The sequence below is a fragment of the Mesoplodon bidens genome (assembly GCF_964165515.1).
Source record: "Mesoplodon bidens genome assembly, chromosome: 6".
NCBI classification, from domain to species: Eukaryota; Metazoa; Chordata; class Mammalia; order Artiodactyla; family Ziphiidae; genus Mesoplodon; species Mesoplodon bidens.
The window spans coordinates 22,254,641-22,272,276 of NC_138162.1; the positions used below are offsets into that span (position 1 = coordinate 22,254,641).

At 37.2% G+C, this 17,636-nt stretch overlaps 1 protein-coding gene across 5 annotated transcripts in view; it reads right to left on the bottom strand.

The window, feature by feature from the left end:
- Positions 1-429: 429 nt before the first annotated feature.
- The window catches only part of RNF38 (ring finger protein 38), a 129,070-nt gene continuing 111,863 nt past the window's right edge, over positions 430-17,636 (bottom strand). For 4 of the 5 annotated variants that reach the window (XM_081236155.1, XM_081236158.1, XM_081236156.1 and 1 more), the window contains 8 exons: positions 17,023-17,190; positions 15,639-15,809; positions 13,421-13,582; positions 12,816-12,922; positions 10,926-11,010; positions 6,926-7,047; positions 5,269-5,368; positions 3,656-3,841 (listed from right to left, as the gene is read on the bottom strand). In XM_081236155.1, the coding sequence (XP_081092281.1) occupies positions 3,779-3,841; positions 5,269-5,368; positions 6,926-7,047; positions 10,926-11,010; positions 12,816-12,922; positions 13,421-13,582; positions 15,639-15,809; positions 17,023-17,190 (978 nt within the window). In that variant the 3' untranslated portion in view covers positions 3,656-3,778. Of the gene's footprint in view, positions 3,842-5,268; positions 5,369-6,925; positions 7,048-10,925; positions 11,011-12,815; positions 12,923-13,420; positions 13,583-15,638; positions 15,810-17,022; positions 17,191-17,636 lie in introns of all 5 variants that reach the window. The other variant, XM_081236154.1, reaches the window with a different exon arrangement.

Sequence of the window (17,636 nt, forward strand, 5' to 3'; positions counted from 1 at the left end):
ATCACCTATACACATACATACATCCCTGTATCTCCTCCCTCTTGCATCTCCCCCAATTATCTTTTGTACTCTTATTTCCTACATCTTATAGTTGACATACACAGAAAGAAATCTAGCTGCCTGCTTATGTAACCTTAATGTTCAATAAGCTTATACACCATGTGTGTGCCTACACTCAAGCTATCTTCTTGGCCTTTGTAAAGATATAAATATGTACCATATGAGTCACAATGCACGTTGCTTTTATGTTTCTAAGTTGTTTATACACAAACACAGAAACAAAAATCTGCATTACTGCCTAAAAGTTAAATCTGGCTGCTAGTAGCTCATGAGCTCTATCTTCCTGTGAGAATCCCTCTACACCCCTCCCTCCAAACATACACAACCCCTACCCTTCCCTAACACAGTAACACCAAACGCAACTGAATGTTTTAAGTGTACATCATACATTTATTACCAACAACCCTCTCAACTCCAAAATTGGGCACAGGGATTAAAAATAAAAATTCATTGCACTACTTAGTAAAGCATTACTAGTAACTTTCATAAAAAATGTACAAACTTTGTTAAAAATTTATCAAGCCTTCAAATGATTTGGTTACAGATATTTATAATACGTACATTTAAAACTATATGTTAACTGATACAATGGAGTATGATTTGAGGAAATGACTCAGCAAATGATTCCAAAGATACACCCCTGTAAGCTTTCATAATCTGAAAGAAACAGCAAAATGAGGTAACCAAATGTACCAACAGGGGGAAAAGAGCTTTCTAACAGGCCTAAAGATATCTGTGAAAAATACTCATAAGTGAGTCGGTAGATCTCTTTCAAAATGTTATAAGAGGCCCAAATATAAGAATCTTAACAAATCACATTTCAGAGAGTGTATAAAATCTAAATATGCTTTCACATTTTCCAGATTTTGCTCAAAAAAATTCAGGACAGAAAATCCTAATGAGATCTTGATACCTGGAGGCCTTGTTTTTTGTTTTGTTCTGTTTGGGGAAGAGGGGGCACTAAAAACAAACAAAGATGGTATTTCATGCATAGAAAAACAAAAAACACAGCAGAGTTAAGGTGGTAAAGCCAATTGTTTTAGGAGGAAAGAGGAAGAAGGCAACAAACCAACATCTGCCTGCCATCTGGTGCATCACCCAAGGTGTCAACAGCTGGGTATGAATCAACTGTTCTTTCTCTTCTGCTAGCCACAAAGTTACTCACTGTGGCTAGTCTAAGCTAGTTCAGAACACATGCATGTATGCTCCTAATATGCACTAACCACTTAACAAGCAAGTCTGCACACATCCTTAAGAGCCCCATGCAAAGAAGACATTCCCAAAGACAGATCAGTCATGAGAGTGCAACAATTCATTCAGGATTTTACCAAAATAGACCCTGCTGCCTCCTAAATTGCCAACAACCTCTCAAAATTTTAATGGAAAAGGGGTATTAAGAATTCATCAGAGGGAGGGAGGAAAGAGCTACTTTTCCTAGTCATTAGTACAATGTGCCTTGTTAATTAGGTATCTATATAAATTAGAAAAAGTGCTTTACTTGCATGCTTCAATAAAATGAATACTGAGTGTAGTAGTGTTATGTTAGATCTGTACAGATATAAATTTTTTGCAGCTATATAAAAGAGTCTATGTATAAGATGGGCTTTTGCCATTTTAAACGTGATTTCTTAATTAAAAAAAATAAAGATTAGACTATATGTGATTTGTAATGTAGCTGATTATTATGCCAATAATTTTGGTCTTTAACACACTTTATTCATCAGGAACAGGTGGAGGATATTCTAATGATTTAAAAGTAACGTGCATTTTACCACTGTTTAGATGTATTTCTGATGCACTGACAAATACAGGGGCAAACAGAAGGTACACAAAATCTTACTTGTATGACTAGATAGAGGCAACAGTGTCTGGAAAAGGGCAAAATTGTGCTTCTGTGTGAATTGACTTTACTGAACTCTAAGCTGTGATGAGCTTATAGAGTCTTCAAGAGAAGGCAAGTAGCACGGCAGTAACAAGTAGTTAACACTGAGTAGAAAACGGACACAGAGCCAACTGAAAGCTGAGTGAGGCTGGCAGCAAGTCATTACAGTCCCGACTGGAGTTATGCAGCTTGTGCTACTGCAAAGAGAGCAAGGACATCAACTGCAGGAAGAGGCAATGTTGAGCACACTAGAAGAATGAGAGAGGAATCCAAACATTGCTCGGAAAATGATTTTAAACAATCTGAATTATGCTCAATGAACCTATTAAAAAAACCCACACAGCTATGTATTATTTTCAGACCAACTAAATGACGGTCAATTCCTGTTGTACAGCATTATTTTTTATACAAAAATCAAATCTTCATTCATACTGCAAGTATTCTGGACACCTGTTAAATTAATCATTTTCTCATTCAAACGAAACTTAAAAAGAAAAGCAGTAAAACATCAAAGCACATCAGGTCTAAAGAACTTGAGCTGTCACGGCACCTGATCCATCCTGGAAACGAGGATTTCGATGAGAAGCGCAGTTACTGAGGGGAAAAGAACTAGACAACTTTCAGAACTGGAGCTTGGCAGAACAGAAATACAGTTTTCTTAAAACAGTTTAGTTGCCTATGGGAGCTTGAACAAAGAACATATCAGAAGTCGAGCTGAGTTAACAGATTTTGTTCTGGTGGAAGTAGAGGAGGTGAGACTTCATGGGACCAGTGGTATTCTTAGAAATATATTACTCAAATATCTTCAGAATAGACTACAAATCTAAACATTAAAAAAAAAAATCACAAGTACTTCCGGTAAGAAGCTTACTGGGAAGGTAAAGGAAAAAGAAGAGAGTATCAACATTCAAAACATTGATTGAAATGCTAATATTGCTAATTGATGATGTGTGATATTGCACCTTCTTTTTGGAAACAGCAAGTTGGAGATTTAAAAATTTCTTTTTCACAACAGGATGAAAATATCAGGTTCATGGAGTGAGAATCTGTTACACTTTTTTCCTTAAGTGACCCACTTGGGATCACCAACGAAGAGAAGGTGACAGCTGCCTGAAGCAAAGGAAGAAGGCTTTTCTCATTCCATTCATTGGGAGGGAAGGGGATGGAGTATTCAATGCTTATAATTGATGCACCCTTAGCAATCAGTGTGCAACAGCAAACACAAGGGAAAAAACCAGTGTACAGTACTAGTGCTGTTTAAATAACACACCAGATTATACATTGCAGCATAATTAAAACTACACACACATTCTTGGTACATGCTGGTATACAGGATCTCATACACACTTGAGCTACCATGCCCTCACACAAGTAGTTTCACACATTCTCTCACACACACAGATACATTTATCACCAACAGTCATACGCTGCATTCATTTCCACTCACAGTTTCTGAAGGCTCTATATAAGGTAGATTGCTATATCATCTGGAGCTACCACTTTTTATAAAAGCACATGCTAAAAGATCACGTCCACTGTAATCTTGCAGCAACACTCGGAATGATCACACGAAAACCAGGGAATGTTAGTGCACACACAAAATTAAGCTAAAGAAAAAGTCTTTGGAGTTCCAATCACACGGTTAGTATAATAATCCCATAATTGTGAAGACTAATTGTAAGCTTTTATAGTTGATTAGGTCACACAGTGCAAAGAAAGGTCCATTGACCCTTTTGGTAAAGGGAGGGCTGGAAGCCACACAGATTAAGTTCAATGGATAGTCCATATATACATGTGATGAGGAACACCCAAATTAAATTTGTGCTCTTAGGTTGGTCATTCTGAATCCCGATGCACTTCTGAAGCATCAGCTCGGCAGATTGGGCAAGTACGATTTGCCTAAAACACAGAAGAGAAAACTTGTTTGAATTTTGACTTATACAGTGAAACATATTAAAAGCAATAGAACTATTTTTACTTTCCACATAGTTTTTACATTCTTTGTTTCTTTAAGAAGGTACAAAGCAATCATTTAATCTTTTAAAATATACTCCACAAACCTCAAAAACAATAACAGCCTGTGAATAATTTTTTAATAGGTCCGTTTCAACATACAGACAAAACTACCCATCACCAGATTAGACAAATTTAATAACTGGCTTAAAACTCCACCACAACAAATGGCACTACCATTGGCTGTGCTGCTAAAATCAGAAACATAAGCAACACCTGCTCTCTTACGTTCTACGAAGCATTTTTCATCAAATACTCTCATTTCTACATTATGATAGCTCTCAAATCAAGTACTCTTCTTTTCATCCAACTTCTACTGTTTCTTCTCCATCTGGCCCAGAACATCCTTATTTCATCTCTCTGTCTCTCAGAAATTATCTCCTCTATTCCATTCTCCAAACTGTGGCCGTGATCTTTCTAAAACATATCCTCTCACATGTTTTCAGGATCAAGTCCAAACTCCCGCACACTTCACAGTGACTCTGCAGTAAGCTGGCTCCTGGTTTTACCTCTGAATCCCTCTCTTCTCTTGCCTTTCTCCCTCACACTCTAGCCATCAGCCACGTGGAACCCGTGTTTTTCTGGTCATTCTCTGTTCTCACATGTCAGGGCTATGCATATATAATAACTTCATTTTTCTAAAAAGTCTAGACTCTTTACCTTCAGGATTCAGTTTGGACTAAACTGGGTACCCTTAATCTGTGCTCACACAGAGGACTGATTCTATTTTATTTTAACTTCCTCTGTCTTCCAACTGTGAAGTTATCTAAGCCAGTATTATCATCTCCTACTCAGAATAATCTAAAACAAACAAACCATTAAGTTTACTAAATTATTTTACTTCATCACATTTTTATCCTACTATTATAAAAAACAGAAAATAAGAAGTCCCTGAAATAATTTCACCCTGGCATACTATTAGAATTTGTGTCTTTGGACTCCCCCCGACCTATATACACAAAGGAGAAAATGGTCAGAATTATGTAAAAGCACTAGAGGTTTATTTCTCATGTAAATCTCTGACAAAGAACCTCCAGTGAGGTCACCTCTAAACTCTTAGAAGAAAGTTAGGACATACTGATTATCAAGGACAGAAAATCCATTTTCAGATTTTGCTCAATCACTCCCACGCTGATGATTGTAGTTCGTTTCTACTGGTCTTTTCTCTTAATTTGCAGAAATCATACTGAAAGCTGTGTTTCAGTTTTGTCTCCTTAATCACCCTCCACCAAACCATGGACTTACTCTACATAAAACTATGATGCATAAGAAAGAAAATGCGATGTCATTCTCTTCAGATGTCATCATTTTACCTTAAGCCATTTGTCGACACACTTGGCATGGAACTCGTGGTTACAGGGTAAAACTCTAAGTAGCTGCCTTGACTCAAAATCACACATGCATACTACACACCTAAAATAAAGCAAAAAGATTGTTTAACCATAAAACCAAGTGGTTTCTATTTTGTTACAACTCTCGAAGCCTAGAAAACCACTTATCATCTCACTTATCAAAATATTTAAATTTTAAAACAAAATACTCTAGCAATACCTCGAAAAAAGCATGATATTAAGAAATTTAGTAGGAGTGCTTTGCTTTACTGAGTGAGAGATGATCAAGAAAATTTCTGGCTTAACATCCAAGACAACCTTAATACTGAAGATACTATTATATTCAACAAATGGGGTTGGAACAGCTGGATACCCATATGCAAAAGAATGAAGTTGGACCCCTACCTCACACAATATACGAAAATTAACTAAAAAATGAAAAGCCTAAATGTAAAAGCTAAAAACTATTAAACTTTTAGAAGGAAACACTGGAGTAAATCTTCATGACCTTGGAATAGGCAATGGTTTCTTAGAGATGGTATCAAAAGCACAAGAAACACCAACCAGAAAACGCAGACAAACTGAACTTCATCCATTAAAAAAAAAAGTGCTTCTAAAGATGCCAATCTATAAAGTGAAAAGACAACTAACTCACAGAATGGAAGATATTTTTGAAAATCATAAATCTTATAAGGACTTACATGTATAATACACAAATAACTTCTACAACTCAATAAAGACAACCCAATTAAAAAATGGACAAAGAATGTGAATACACATTTCTCTAAAGATATATAAATGGCCAATAAGTATAGTAAAAGAGCTCAACATCACTAGCCATCTGGGAAATGGAAATCAAAACCTCAGTGAGATACCACTTCACTCCCACTAAGATGGCCAGAATCAAAAGACAGACAATAACAAGCGTTGGTGAGGATGTGGAGAAACTGAAAACTTCTATACACTGCTGGTGGGAATGTAAAATGGTATAGTCAATTAGGAATGAAGTGATACAGCAGGGGGCTGAGCCAGGGTTTAGAGGGTTGGGGAGAAGTGGGGAGTGGTTACTAACAGATGAGGTTTCTAATGGGGGTGACGAAAATGGTGTAAACTTGATTGTGATGATGCAAATCAAATTCAGAGTTGCAAAATTCTATGAATATACTAAAAACCACTGGATTATACACTTTAAATGTGAATTGTATCTAGCAGAGCTGCTATTAAAAAAAGATACTATAATAAGGAGAATCTTCAGGTAAAACCCTCAAATTTTACAGGTATGAAACTTTTCAATCTAATATAATTCTAGTGTTTGAATTAAAAACCATAAGATTTCTAGGCCACCTAAAAATCCAGAACAGCACTGTCCCACAGAACTTCCTCAGGTGATAGAAATGTTCTACATCTACATCTTCTGATATAGCATCACTAGCTAGTGCAACTAAAAATTTTAACTTTTATTTTATTTAACTTAAATAGCCCCATGTGACTAGCAGCTATCTTACTGGACAGCATAGGCCTAGAGCATGAAATAGTCACTACTTATCTTTATCAAGTTATCTTTGACTTCCAAGCTTTTATTTCACAAAAGGTGGAAAAGGAAATTTAACACAGAATGAGGTCAGAAAAATATACTTACAAAGTCTGTTCTGACTGGTGGTTGTTAGGATTGAACCGGTAAGAAGGAAGTTGTTCAATGTCTGCTTTAGTCAGTCCTCGAGGCTTGGCCTCTCCCAGTCGCTCTGCTAGGTTTAACAGGGCCTACAGAGGGAAAGAGAGACATAGCTGCATTTTTCTTTAAATTTTATATTCCAATATATATATATTTAAACTACCTTCATTATGGAAAAAATTTAAATACATACAGAAGTAGAGAAATAGTATAAAGAAATTACTTCCATATGCCCATTACCCAGGCTCAACAATTCACAGCTAATTTATTTCATCTTTTACTGTCCACTCCTAAACCCCAGATTATTTTGAAAGAAAACTAAAACATGGTATTTCATTGGTGAAATAGTTCTGTTTCTTATCTTTAAGACTGTCTGTCAACCTCAGCATTTTGGACATTTGGGGCTGGATAAAATTTTGTGGGAGGTTTTTCTGTGCACTGTAGGATGTTTAGCAGTAACCCTGGCCTCTACAAAAATATCTCCAGATATTGCTAAATAGCCTCTAAGGGTTGAGGCTCCCCAGGTTGAGAACCACCACCAATCTAAAAACTAAAACACTTTTTAAAAGAATATAATCACACTAACATCATCACACCCCCAGAATTAGTAATTCCTTAATGTCAAATACCTCTGTTTCAATTATTTTCAAAACACTTTTTGAAATAGTTTGTTCAAATTAGGATCCAAATAAATCCATGTTACCACTGCTTGACATCTCAAGTATTTTTTTTTTTTACTCTTTTATTTGTTAAAGAAACCAGGTCAGGGGCTTCCCTGGTGGTGCAGTGGTTGAGAATCTGCCTGCCAATGCAGGGGACTCGGGTTCGAGCCCTGGTCCGGGAGGATCCCACATGCCGCAGAGCAACTAGGCCTGTGAGTCACAACTACTGAGCCTGTGCATCTGGAGCCTGTGCTCCGCAACGAGAGGCCGCGATAGTGAGAGGCCCGCGTACCGCGATGAAGAGTGGCCCCCGCTTGCCGCAACTACAGAAAGCCCTCGCACAGAAACGAAGACCCAACACAGCCAAAAATAAATAAATAAATATTAAAAAAAAAAAAAAAAAAAAAGAAACCAGGTCAATGGCCTGTAGAAATTCGCAGTCTGAATTTTGCTGACTGAACCTCCCCATCCCTGACTCGTGTGGTTTAGTAACGTTCCTTCCTTGTCCCCTGTACTTCCTATAAATTGGAAGATTTTACTATTTCCATCGTAAGGCTCAGCATGTCTAGTTGTTATGTTAGTTAGCACTGATGGAACACTGCCTAGATCCATTAATTCATTAAAGATGGCAAAACAGTAATATTCTATCACTCTTTCTTCATTAGATGAAATACTTCTACACTGATCAGCTGCCTCATATTAAACTATACTCAGTAGTTTAATTTATAAAAAATAGGCAGGATAAGACTAATGAGTTTATTTTTTTTTATTTTTTGAAGTATCACTTATCAATTCATGGATTTTAACACAGTAGATATGTTTCAACACATTGCAGCTATTATGCTTGATTTTACACTAGTACCTCCTTTCTCCCAGTTTTCAATGGCTCTAATTGCTCATTTGCTTTATCCTACAATCAGGCAGCCATGTGCATGCTGCTGCCCCTCTTTTTTATTTTTTTAAGGCTGCCACAGGGTTAAGAGAATAGGTAACGAAGAAATAAGGATGGACAATGAGAGGAATAAATTTAATTTCCCATAATATCAATAATCAATGCTGTGATAACTGTGTGTTTTAACATGATGCTGCAAAACACTGCTTTTGGTACAGTTTTATTTGGAGAATTGTGTCATCTAAATAAATTGCTCCCCCTTCCCCATGCATGCCCCTAAGTCCTTCTAAATGCTAGTAGATGGTAATTTGTTAAATTTAACTGATGCTAATTACAATTAGCTATAAAGTTTATGATAGAGGTGATATATCTTTTACACCTATATTTTATATTCTATAGGACACTTAGGTCAAGTAATATAATTTATGACCATTATTTTAAGCCCTTATTGGATGGAGACTGTAATGATAATTGAGCCCTCAACCAACTTACATGATCTGAAAGCAAGACAACTGAAGGCAGGACATGATTAGTATGTATTGTTTTATAAGACCTATGAGAGCAAAAAGGAGGGAGAGACTCACATAGACCTGGGAATGGGCTAGAAATGCCTTTCACAGAGGGAGCAGGTTTTTAACTGGTTCTTGAAAGATGGCCATGTACAGGAAGGGGGAAAAGTTCTTAAGCAGAAGAATCAAGGGGAATAAAGGCACTGAAGCAAGGATGTATAGGGCAGACTCAAAAAATGGTGAGTACTCTGGACTAGTGTGTGTTGTAGGCGTGTATACTATGAGACAAAACCAGAAAAGCAAACAAGACTATTGACTGGATTAAAGTATGACTTTGCAGAAGATTAAACATAGTCAACCCAAAATACAATTTAGAAAGGGACTCCTGGGACTTCCCTGGCAGTCCAGTGGTTACGACTCCGTGCTTCCAGTGCAGGGGCACAGGTTTGATCCCTGGTCAGGGAACTAAGAACCCGCTGACACATGGCGGGGCCAAAAGATAAAAATTAAAATTAAAATTAAAAAAAAAAAAGAAAGAAAGGGACTCTAATGCCAAACACAAAATATTTTTCTTATACTAGAATGGTGTGTATCACTGTTTTTTTTCACTGATATGTATATGATTTAACAAAGAGCTGTCCTTTTCAGCAACATGACTTATGACAATTTTAATACAGAATGCCTAAAGGATAACCAACTCCTTTTCTTACTACTCTGTACAAAACTAGCATAAACAGTGTAGGAACAGGAAATTATTATAGCCCCTTTCTCAAGAAATCTGAGAATGCAATCCAAAGGACACTGCAGTGTGACTGTATATGCAGAAAGTAGTATAATGGCATTTAAAAAATTACACAAGAATATAGATAGCATTTGGCCTGATCTCTTCCACATGCATTAGAAAAAAAAAAAAAAAAAGGTGCTGTAAGACCGTGTTTGCGTATGTGTGTCTTTCCTCCCTGTTCCCAGGTTCAATTCACCTAAAAAAATGAACAATAACAAAAAAAACCCTGTTCCAGTATTCATACTACATAGAGACTCATAAATAGAGTGAGGCTGGGGTAAGGCAGTACCAAAAAACAGTCACATAGTCACTCACATTCAACATTTCCAAATCCAAATGTGCCTTCCAACCCTTAAACTGTCTGTCCTATTCCTAACCTCAAATAATATGACAATGTCAACACCATCTATTTGCCCCATCATCTTTGAGTTTGCCTTCTGCGCAAGTTATTGTAGTCCTTTTGCAAAGCATCTTCTCTTGCAACCTTCCCACTCATAACCCTGACACTACCACAAACCATTCAATGATCAAATCCTGTTGATTCTAGTGTTAAAATGTCTTTCAAGATGTACTCTTTTCTATTTGCAGTTCCCATAGTTCAGAACTTGCATGGTTTCAGAACATCCACTCATAATTCACCATTTTCTCATTTACATTCTTTTACAGGAATTGTATGTAATTCTAATAGAGCACCAAAGTCTATCTTGTTATCATAACTGTGTGGTACATGCTGAAATATCTTTAAGGATGAACAGTATTTCTGACACATTTGTATCTTTTTTTTTTTTTTTTTTTTTTTTTGGCGATACGCGGGCCTCTCACTGCTGCGGCCTCTCCCACCGCGGAGCACAGGCTCCAGATGCGCAGCCCCAGCGGCCATGGCTCACGGGCCCAGCTGCTCCGCGGCACGCGGGACCCTCCCGGACTGGAGGACGAACCCGTGTCCCCCGCATCGGCAGGCGGACCCCCAACCACTGTGCCACCAGGGAAGCCCACATTTGTATCTTGAAATATACAATGGATTTACCTAATAAATGTTTAATTAGATCAATGAGTTGAGTAGCACAATATTTTTATGCGTACAAAATTCCCCAAATTAATTCACATTTCACCTACTAACCTCGTAATTTTCTACTTCTCCATCTTCCACATCCAATTCAAAACTGAAAGTTGGGCCCACTGCAGGTGGCACTGGAAGCATTGATCTGCAATGCAAATAAGCAACACAAGCATTGATAATGCATTAATACATTATTTCAATGAACAGGATGAGAAGAACAAGGCCAGTGCTAAATGGATAAAGAATGGTCAGTGTTGATCAGTGACAACCTTTTAAAGAAACTGACTTCACTAGTAATAAACAATTAAAAACTGACATTAAAAAAATACCTTTCACAACAGCATAAAAAAACATGAAACATTATGGATGAATTTAACTAAACATGTGCAAGACCTGTATAATATAAACTGTAAAAATACTTCTAGGATAAATTTTAAAAGATGAACAGAGAAATATACCATATAAGTAGGCCAGAAGACTCAATACTGTTAAAGATGTCACTTCTCTTCCAAAACTCACCTACAGATTTCACGTAATCCCTACCAAAATGCCAGCTTTTTTAAAGTAGAAACTGATTGCTGATTTTAAAATTTATATGGACATGCAAAAGACTTTAAATAAAATCAGTTTAAGAACGAAGTTGGGAGATTTATACCATCTGATTTTAAGACTTACAATAAAGCTACAATTATCAAAATAGTATGATATAGGCATATGGCCCTCTGGTATAAAGACAACATTCCCCAGCCTTCCTAGAAGGTAGTTACAGACATGAGACTAAATTCTGGCCAATGGGACGTAGGCAGAGTCATACATGCAATTTCTAGGAAGTATCCTTGAGAGGAGGCAGGTAGGCAGAGAGATCCATCTTCATTTTTGCTAGCTGGAATGTGGATGTAATGGCTAGAGCCTGAGGAGTCATCTTATATCATGCAGAGGAAGCCATAAAAATTTGAAGATAGTAGAACCATTCCTCAGGGTTATGGAGCTAACAAACCATGTTTGAACTGCCTACTTCTAGACTTTATTACATGAGAAAGAAATAAAGAATTGTCATATTTAAGCCATGGGTGTTTCTGTTACAAACTTAATCCTAGAAGAGTATTTCTTCTTTTTTTCTTTTCTTTTCTTTTTTTTTTTTTTTTTTGCGGTACGCGGGCCTCTCACTGCTGTGGCCTCTCCCGTTGCGGAGCACAGGCTCCGGACGCGCAGCCTCAGCGGCCGTGGCTCACGGGCCCAGCCGCTCCGCGGCATGTGGGATCTTCCTGGACCGGGGCACGAACCCGTGTCCCCTGCATCGACAGGCGGACTCTCAACCACTGCGCCACCAGGGAAGCCCCTTTTTTTCTTTTCTTTTTTTTTTTTTTCGCGGTATGCGGGCCTCTCACTGCTGTGGCCTCCCCCGTTGCGGAGCACAGGCTCCGGACGCACAGGCCCAGTGGCCATGGCTCACGGGCCCAGCCGCTCTGCGGCACATGGGATCCTCCCGGACCGGGGCACGAACCCGCATCCCCTGCACCGGCAGGCGAACTCTCAACCACTGCGCCACCAGGGAAGCCCCTAGAAGAGTATTTCTAAGGCACAAATACAACTTCTTTCTCCCTCTTCCTGAGAAGTAGCAGCATCAAATGCTAGATAACCAAAAGAAGGTGGCAAGTGATGCCAGCTGTAAAAGAGGCAAAAAATTTAAACTTCTCTATCTTTTGATTTGCTAAACCTATCTTCTGGCTCACAAATTTCTCCCCCACACCCCCAACTTCTACCTTGTCCTTGCTGTTTCTTTCACCCTTAAATGGTCCCCCCCGACCCCAACCTCTTAACATTAAATAAAAACAAATATCTAACACACTCTAAATTAAATATATACCACACAGAAATGTTCATAAAGGAAAGAGAATCTCAAGGATGTCAAAATTCAGAACTCATTAAAATAAGAAAGACAGAACTTACAACACATATGGCAGTAAGCTGGGATGATAAGGGGGAGGTGGTATTGGCTGCTGGGATCGATATCTACTACGTCCTGTCAGCCTCCGAGGCATAAATGGAGGGTAAGACTGTAGAGAAAAAAATGGTAAAACAATTTAAAATCATTCTACGTTCACAACTTCTTAAGCTGTCGAATAAAGTCTCTTCTTTTTTAAAAACCTAGGAAGTTATTTACTGTTCAAGTGGTGTTTAATATTTTTTAAATGTTAACATAGATGCGACAGCTTGTTTAAAACATACACTTCGGTGTACTTCTAAATATAAGTTTCCAACTGACTGCAAGAATACATTTAAAATTCTAAACATGTAGAGTTATACTGAAACAGAACTCGAGGGGCCTCCCTGGTTGTCCAGTGGTCAAGACTCTGCGCTCCCAATGCAGGGGGCCCGGGTTCCATCCCTTGTCAGGGAACTAGATCCCACATGCCACAACTAAAGATCCCACGTGCTGCAACTAAGACCTGGCGCAGCCAAATAAATAAATAAATAAATAAATATTAAAAAAAAAAACAGAACTCAAAACAAGTAATCAAGTAATAAATTAATAACAATGAATGAAAACTTACTACTCCAAAGGAAACCTCCTGATGCAAAGGATCATGTGTTAAGAACTGCAAAGGAGCTGATGGAGGCAATGTTGGGGGATGGGCTGATGGCGGGTAAGTAAAACCTCCTACAGGAAGATGTTCTCCTAAGAGTTCCACTTCGTTTTCTATCCTTTGCAGAGGCTGAGGGGTGGGAAAAAGCAAACTAATATACTTCCAGTATTTAGACAGATGGTGCTTTATAATAACAAAAATCAAAAACCCCAAAAGACATCTTTAAGGTCATGCATTTCTTGATGTTTACATCAATCTACATTCATACATGTGGACATACAGCCTATAGTAAAATCTTACTGCCTTTACTGAATTTCAGTAAGAAAATCTCTCAAACATGTTATTAAACATTTCTTTCACTATTTGAACGTTCTCTAAAAAATGACAGAAGGAAAGACAAAAAGTCATGTAGTAAAAGCCAATTATATGCAAGTTAATATTACTTTAGTCATGGCACAACTGACCTACATCAGATTTTCAGAAACAACCTTTAACAGATGAAATCAAACACAGTACATATTGTAAATGAGAACTAAATAAGGCTAAATGGAATAAAACACAGCAGGCTGTACACTATAGTAGAAAGCTTACAGGCTTTGGCATTAGACAAACTCTTGGTACTGCAACTAATGAGCCATGTGGCTTTTATATAAATTACTTATAATCTGAATCTCAATACTATCATCTATAGAACTGATATGTTCACAGCCTACTTAAAAAGTGTGTGGTGAACACTGAGACAATGCTCAAAAAGCACACAGTGCTATGCAAAGCACATTTGCTATAGATTTGCTTATTCTGGACATTTCATATATATGGAATCACATAGTATGTGGCCCTTGTATCTGGCTCCTTTCACTTAGCATGATGTTTTCAAGGTTCATCCATCTTGTGTTTGTGTAGTTTGTGTATCAGTACTTCATTCCTTTTTATAGTTGAATAATAATCAACTGTATAGATATGCCATGCTTTAGCCATTCATCAGTTAATGGACTTTTGGACTATTTCCACTTTTTGGCTGTTAGGACATTTTGGGGATAATGTTTTCATTTTGATTCTCTTGGGAACATATATTCTTAAATGTTAGTCTAACTTCTTTCCACAGTTAGAAAATGGCAACACAGTATTCAAATACAGGTAACTGCTAACACTCTACTTTGGAAGCTTATGTACGCTTGATTGAGGAAGCTTATGTACGCCTGATTGAGGAAGCTTATGTACGCCTGATTGAGGAAGCTTATGTACGCTTGTATGATGGCTAAATTTAGTTTTAACCTTGAATTCCCAGGTACAGGAAAAGCTTCCTAAGGAACATCCTGGCATGAATCCTGTCCTGATTCTAATAAAAGATTTTTTGGTAGGAGTAACTTTAACTTTCCAGATTAGCCAGGTAACCTCACCTCTCACCTCTGCCTGAGACCAAACATGATGCATAAATCCTAAGTAAAGGATGGTCAGGCTCTGCTAGAGTAACCGTCAAGCTCCTTTCACAGGGCCAACCATTTCCACTCCAGTTCCACTCTAACCATTTCTATATGTTCTTTCCCCTATTCTCCCTTAATGCCCGATGGTTCAGATGTTCAACTTGGCCTGTCCAAAAGACAACGGGGTCTTCTTCCTGTGTCCTTCCTTCCACTGATACAGTGCTTACCTCTTCCAGGCCTGTGAAATAATATGCCTCTCAGTTATATTCCATCCCCAGGACAGAGTTAACTATATTAATAGACTATCTCATCTACTTTTCATCAAAACACAGTAGAAAACCAGCCTTTGGAAAAAACAATTGCCGTTCAAAGGATTACTTTACTTGCCTAAATGAATATTATTTTAACAAGTATAAATAATTTTATATTTTCATTTTCCATTTTAGAAACACATGAAAGGAAAAACCAGACTGTATTTTTTTTTAGATTTACTTCCCAAAGGACTGCAGATACGAAAGAACAAATTTGATTAGATAAATGACATATAAAATAACTAGAAAAACTTAAGAACCCAAGATAATTCTAGGTAAATTATATCTATATATATTTGTATCAGTGGGGATTCCTTAATTCTTTTAAGAACCAGAGAAGTGCCTAAGTTATAATTTTTAAATGGTAACAACTTACATCTATTGAATTAATCTGTCTTTTAGGTCTAAACATTCTGTGAAAGTTAAAGATATAAGAGTAGAGATACCTACCGATCGTGACTGCTGTGTTTGAAAAGGGACAAACTGGCCTGGAGGTGGCAAATGAGGAGGATGATGGGGAGAAAGGTGAGGAGGATGTAAAAGAAATGGATCGCTAGAAATAAGGGGTGGAAATGCAGTATATGGTACTGGTAAGTGCTGAACTGAACATGCTTGAAGCATCTGTAAGAGAAATCATTATTTTTTGTTAAAAGTATTAGAATATATAATTAATTTTAAAAAACCTATACAGTGAGATTGAAATGTTATTGCCATATCCCTCCCAAAAATCATACCAAAATGTTTTAATAACCTATATTAACAATGAAATACTAGTGTATTTTGCATCTGTTAGTAAAATAATGGTAACTAGTAATTATTCTGGATCTTATATAGTTCTTATAAACCAGTCAAAACACTTTTTACTTAAGCTTTTGTAACACCTATGAAATGGAAGGAAAGTGCTGCATAGAAGAGGAATCTCTTTCCACTTGGTTTAAAATATAGCAGATATTACTGTTTTCCAAGAAGCTCTCCTTTTCAATCTTGTAGATTTTATTTCTAAGAGCCCAACTCACAACTAAATGCTTTATGGTCTCTCAATATTTTAGTCTGCTAACTTAGAACACTGGTTCTATAATCTATTACTGAGAAACCAAGCATGGGTAAATTAAACTGTTAAATTGGTGTTGGTATTTGTATGTATGTGTTTGTTTTAATCTCAAATTCAAACAGGGATATTAGGATTATATTAAGATTTAGCAAACTGATTTACTTTGAAGACATTATTGACCTTCGACAAGTCATTTAAATCCTCTGGTTTTCAGCAACCTCATTTTTGAAATAAGGAGGCTAGACTGGGGGCTGGTAAAGGATAAAGCATAGCTTGTAAGAGGCAGAAAGAAGTGAGCGTGAACCCCTGTTTTCTCAAGCTAATTTTCTCTATGATTTTAAGCAAGTCATTTTCAGTTTCATCAGGCTTCCTATAGTGAGGAATAAGTAAGACCAAGTATTCAAAGTGCCTGTTAAAACCCAATAAGTGCTGATCAACTATTAATGTTGATCACTGAAGTCTCTGAGACTTTATTACTAACCAGTCCAATATCCTATGTTAAAACCCCAAGCCCAATCTTTATCAAGGTTTAATTATAAAGTGCTGATATGTGAGGAACAGGCTTTGACCTTCAAAGGATATTAAAATATGTGTAATTTAATTAATGTAAAAACATATCAAGTTTTAAAGCTAATTTTATTAAACTGTTACTGTACAGGTGTTATTGAAATTTCTGTTGCAGTAAAATTGCCTTTTTTACTCGAAACTGAAAAGGTACAAGTCTCTCAGGTTTTGCTTATATAACACATTTAGGCACTCTAAAGAAGGACTGCACAGACTTACTGGAGGAGGCACACTACAGACAGGGAGGTGCTGTCCACTGAAAACCACAGAGCATCCTGGGACCTGTTGTGTACTGCAAGCAGGGATGTGCTGGCCTGTGCAGAGGGGAATCCCATGTGGTGCCACTGTTGTTACTGTGTAAGAAACAGGAACGGTGCCCTGATGGAGCTATTAGGAAAGAAAAATAGAACATCAGAACCTTTAACTGTTTGGATAAAACATCAACTATTAAAAATTAAGATCTGGGCATTTACTGATTCTCCTCTTCGCTGCACATATTTTCACAATGTACTACAGTTTCAACCAAAATATTCTTGTCAAAAGAAAAGAAAGGTGACTGTTTCAAGAGTACTACATGATACCCAGTGACCTGGGTCTAAAGTCTTCCCTCAAAAAGACTTTAAAAATCCAGGAGAATAATGAATTGCTATATTAACTCTTCTAGCCTGCTCTAAAGAGCAGAAATTTTTTCTAAAGAGGACATTTGGAAAAATGAAACTTATCTTCTAATGACCTGGTGACATTCAACAGAAAAAAAAACTTTTGTTTAATTGCAACTAGTGAAACAATGTAAAGTATTAATAGTATTTTTAAAAAGTTAAATAATTTCCTTC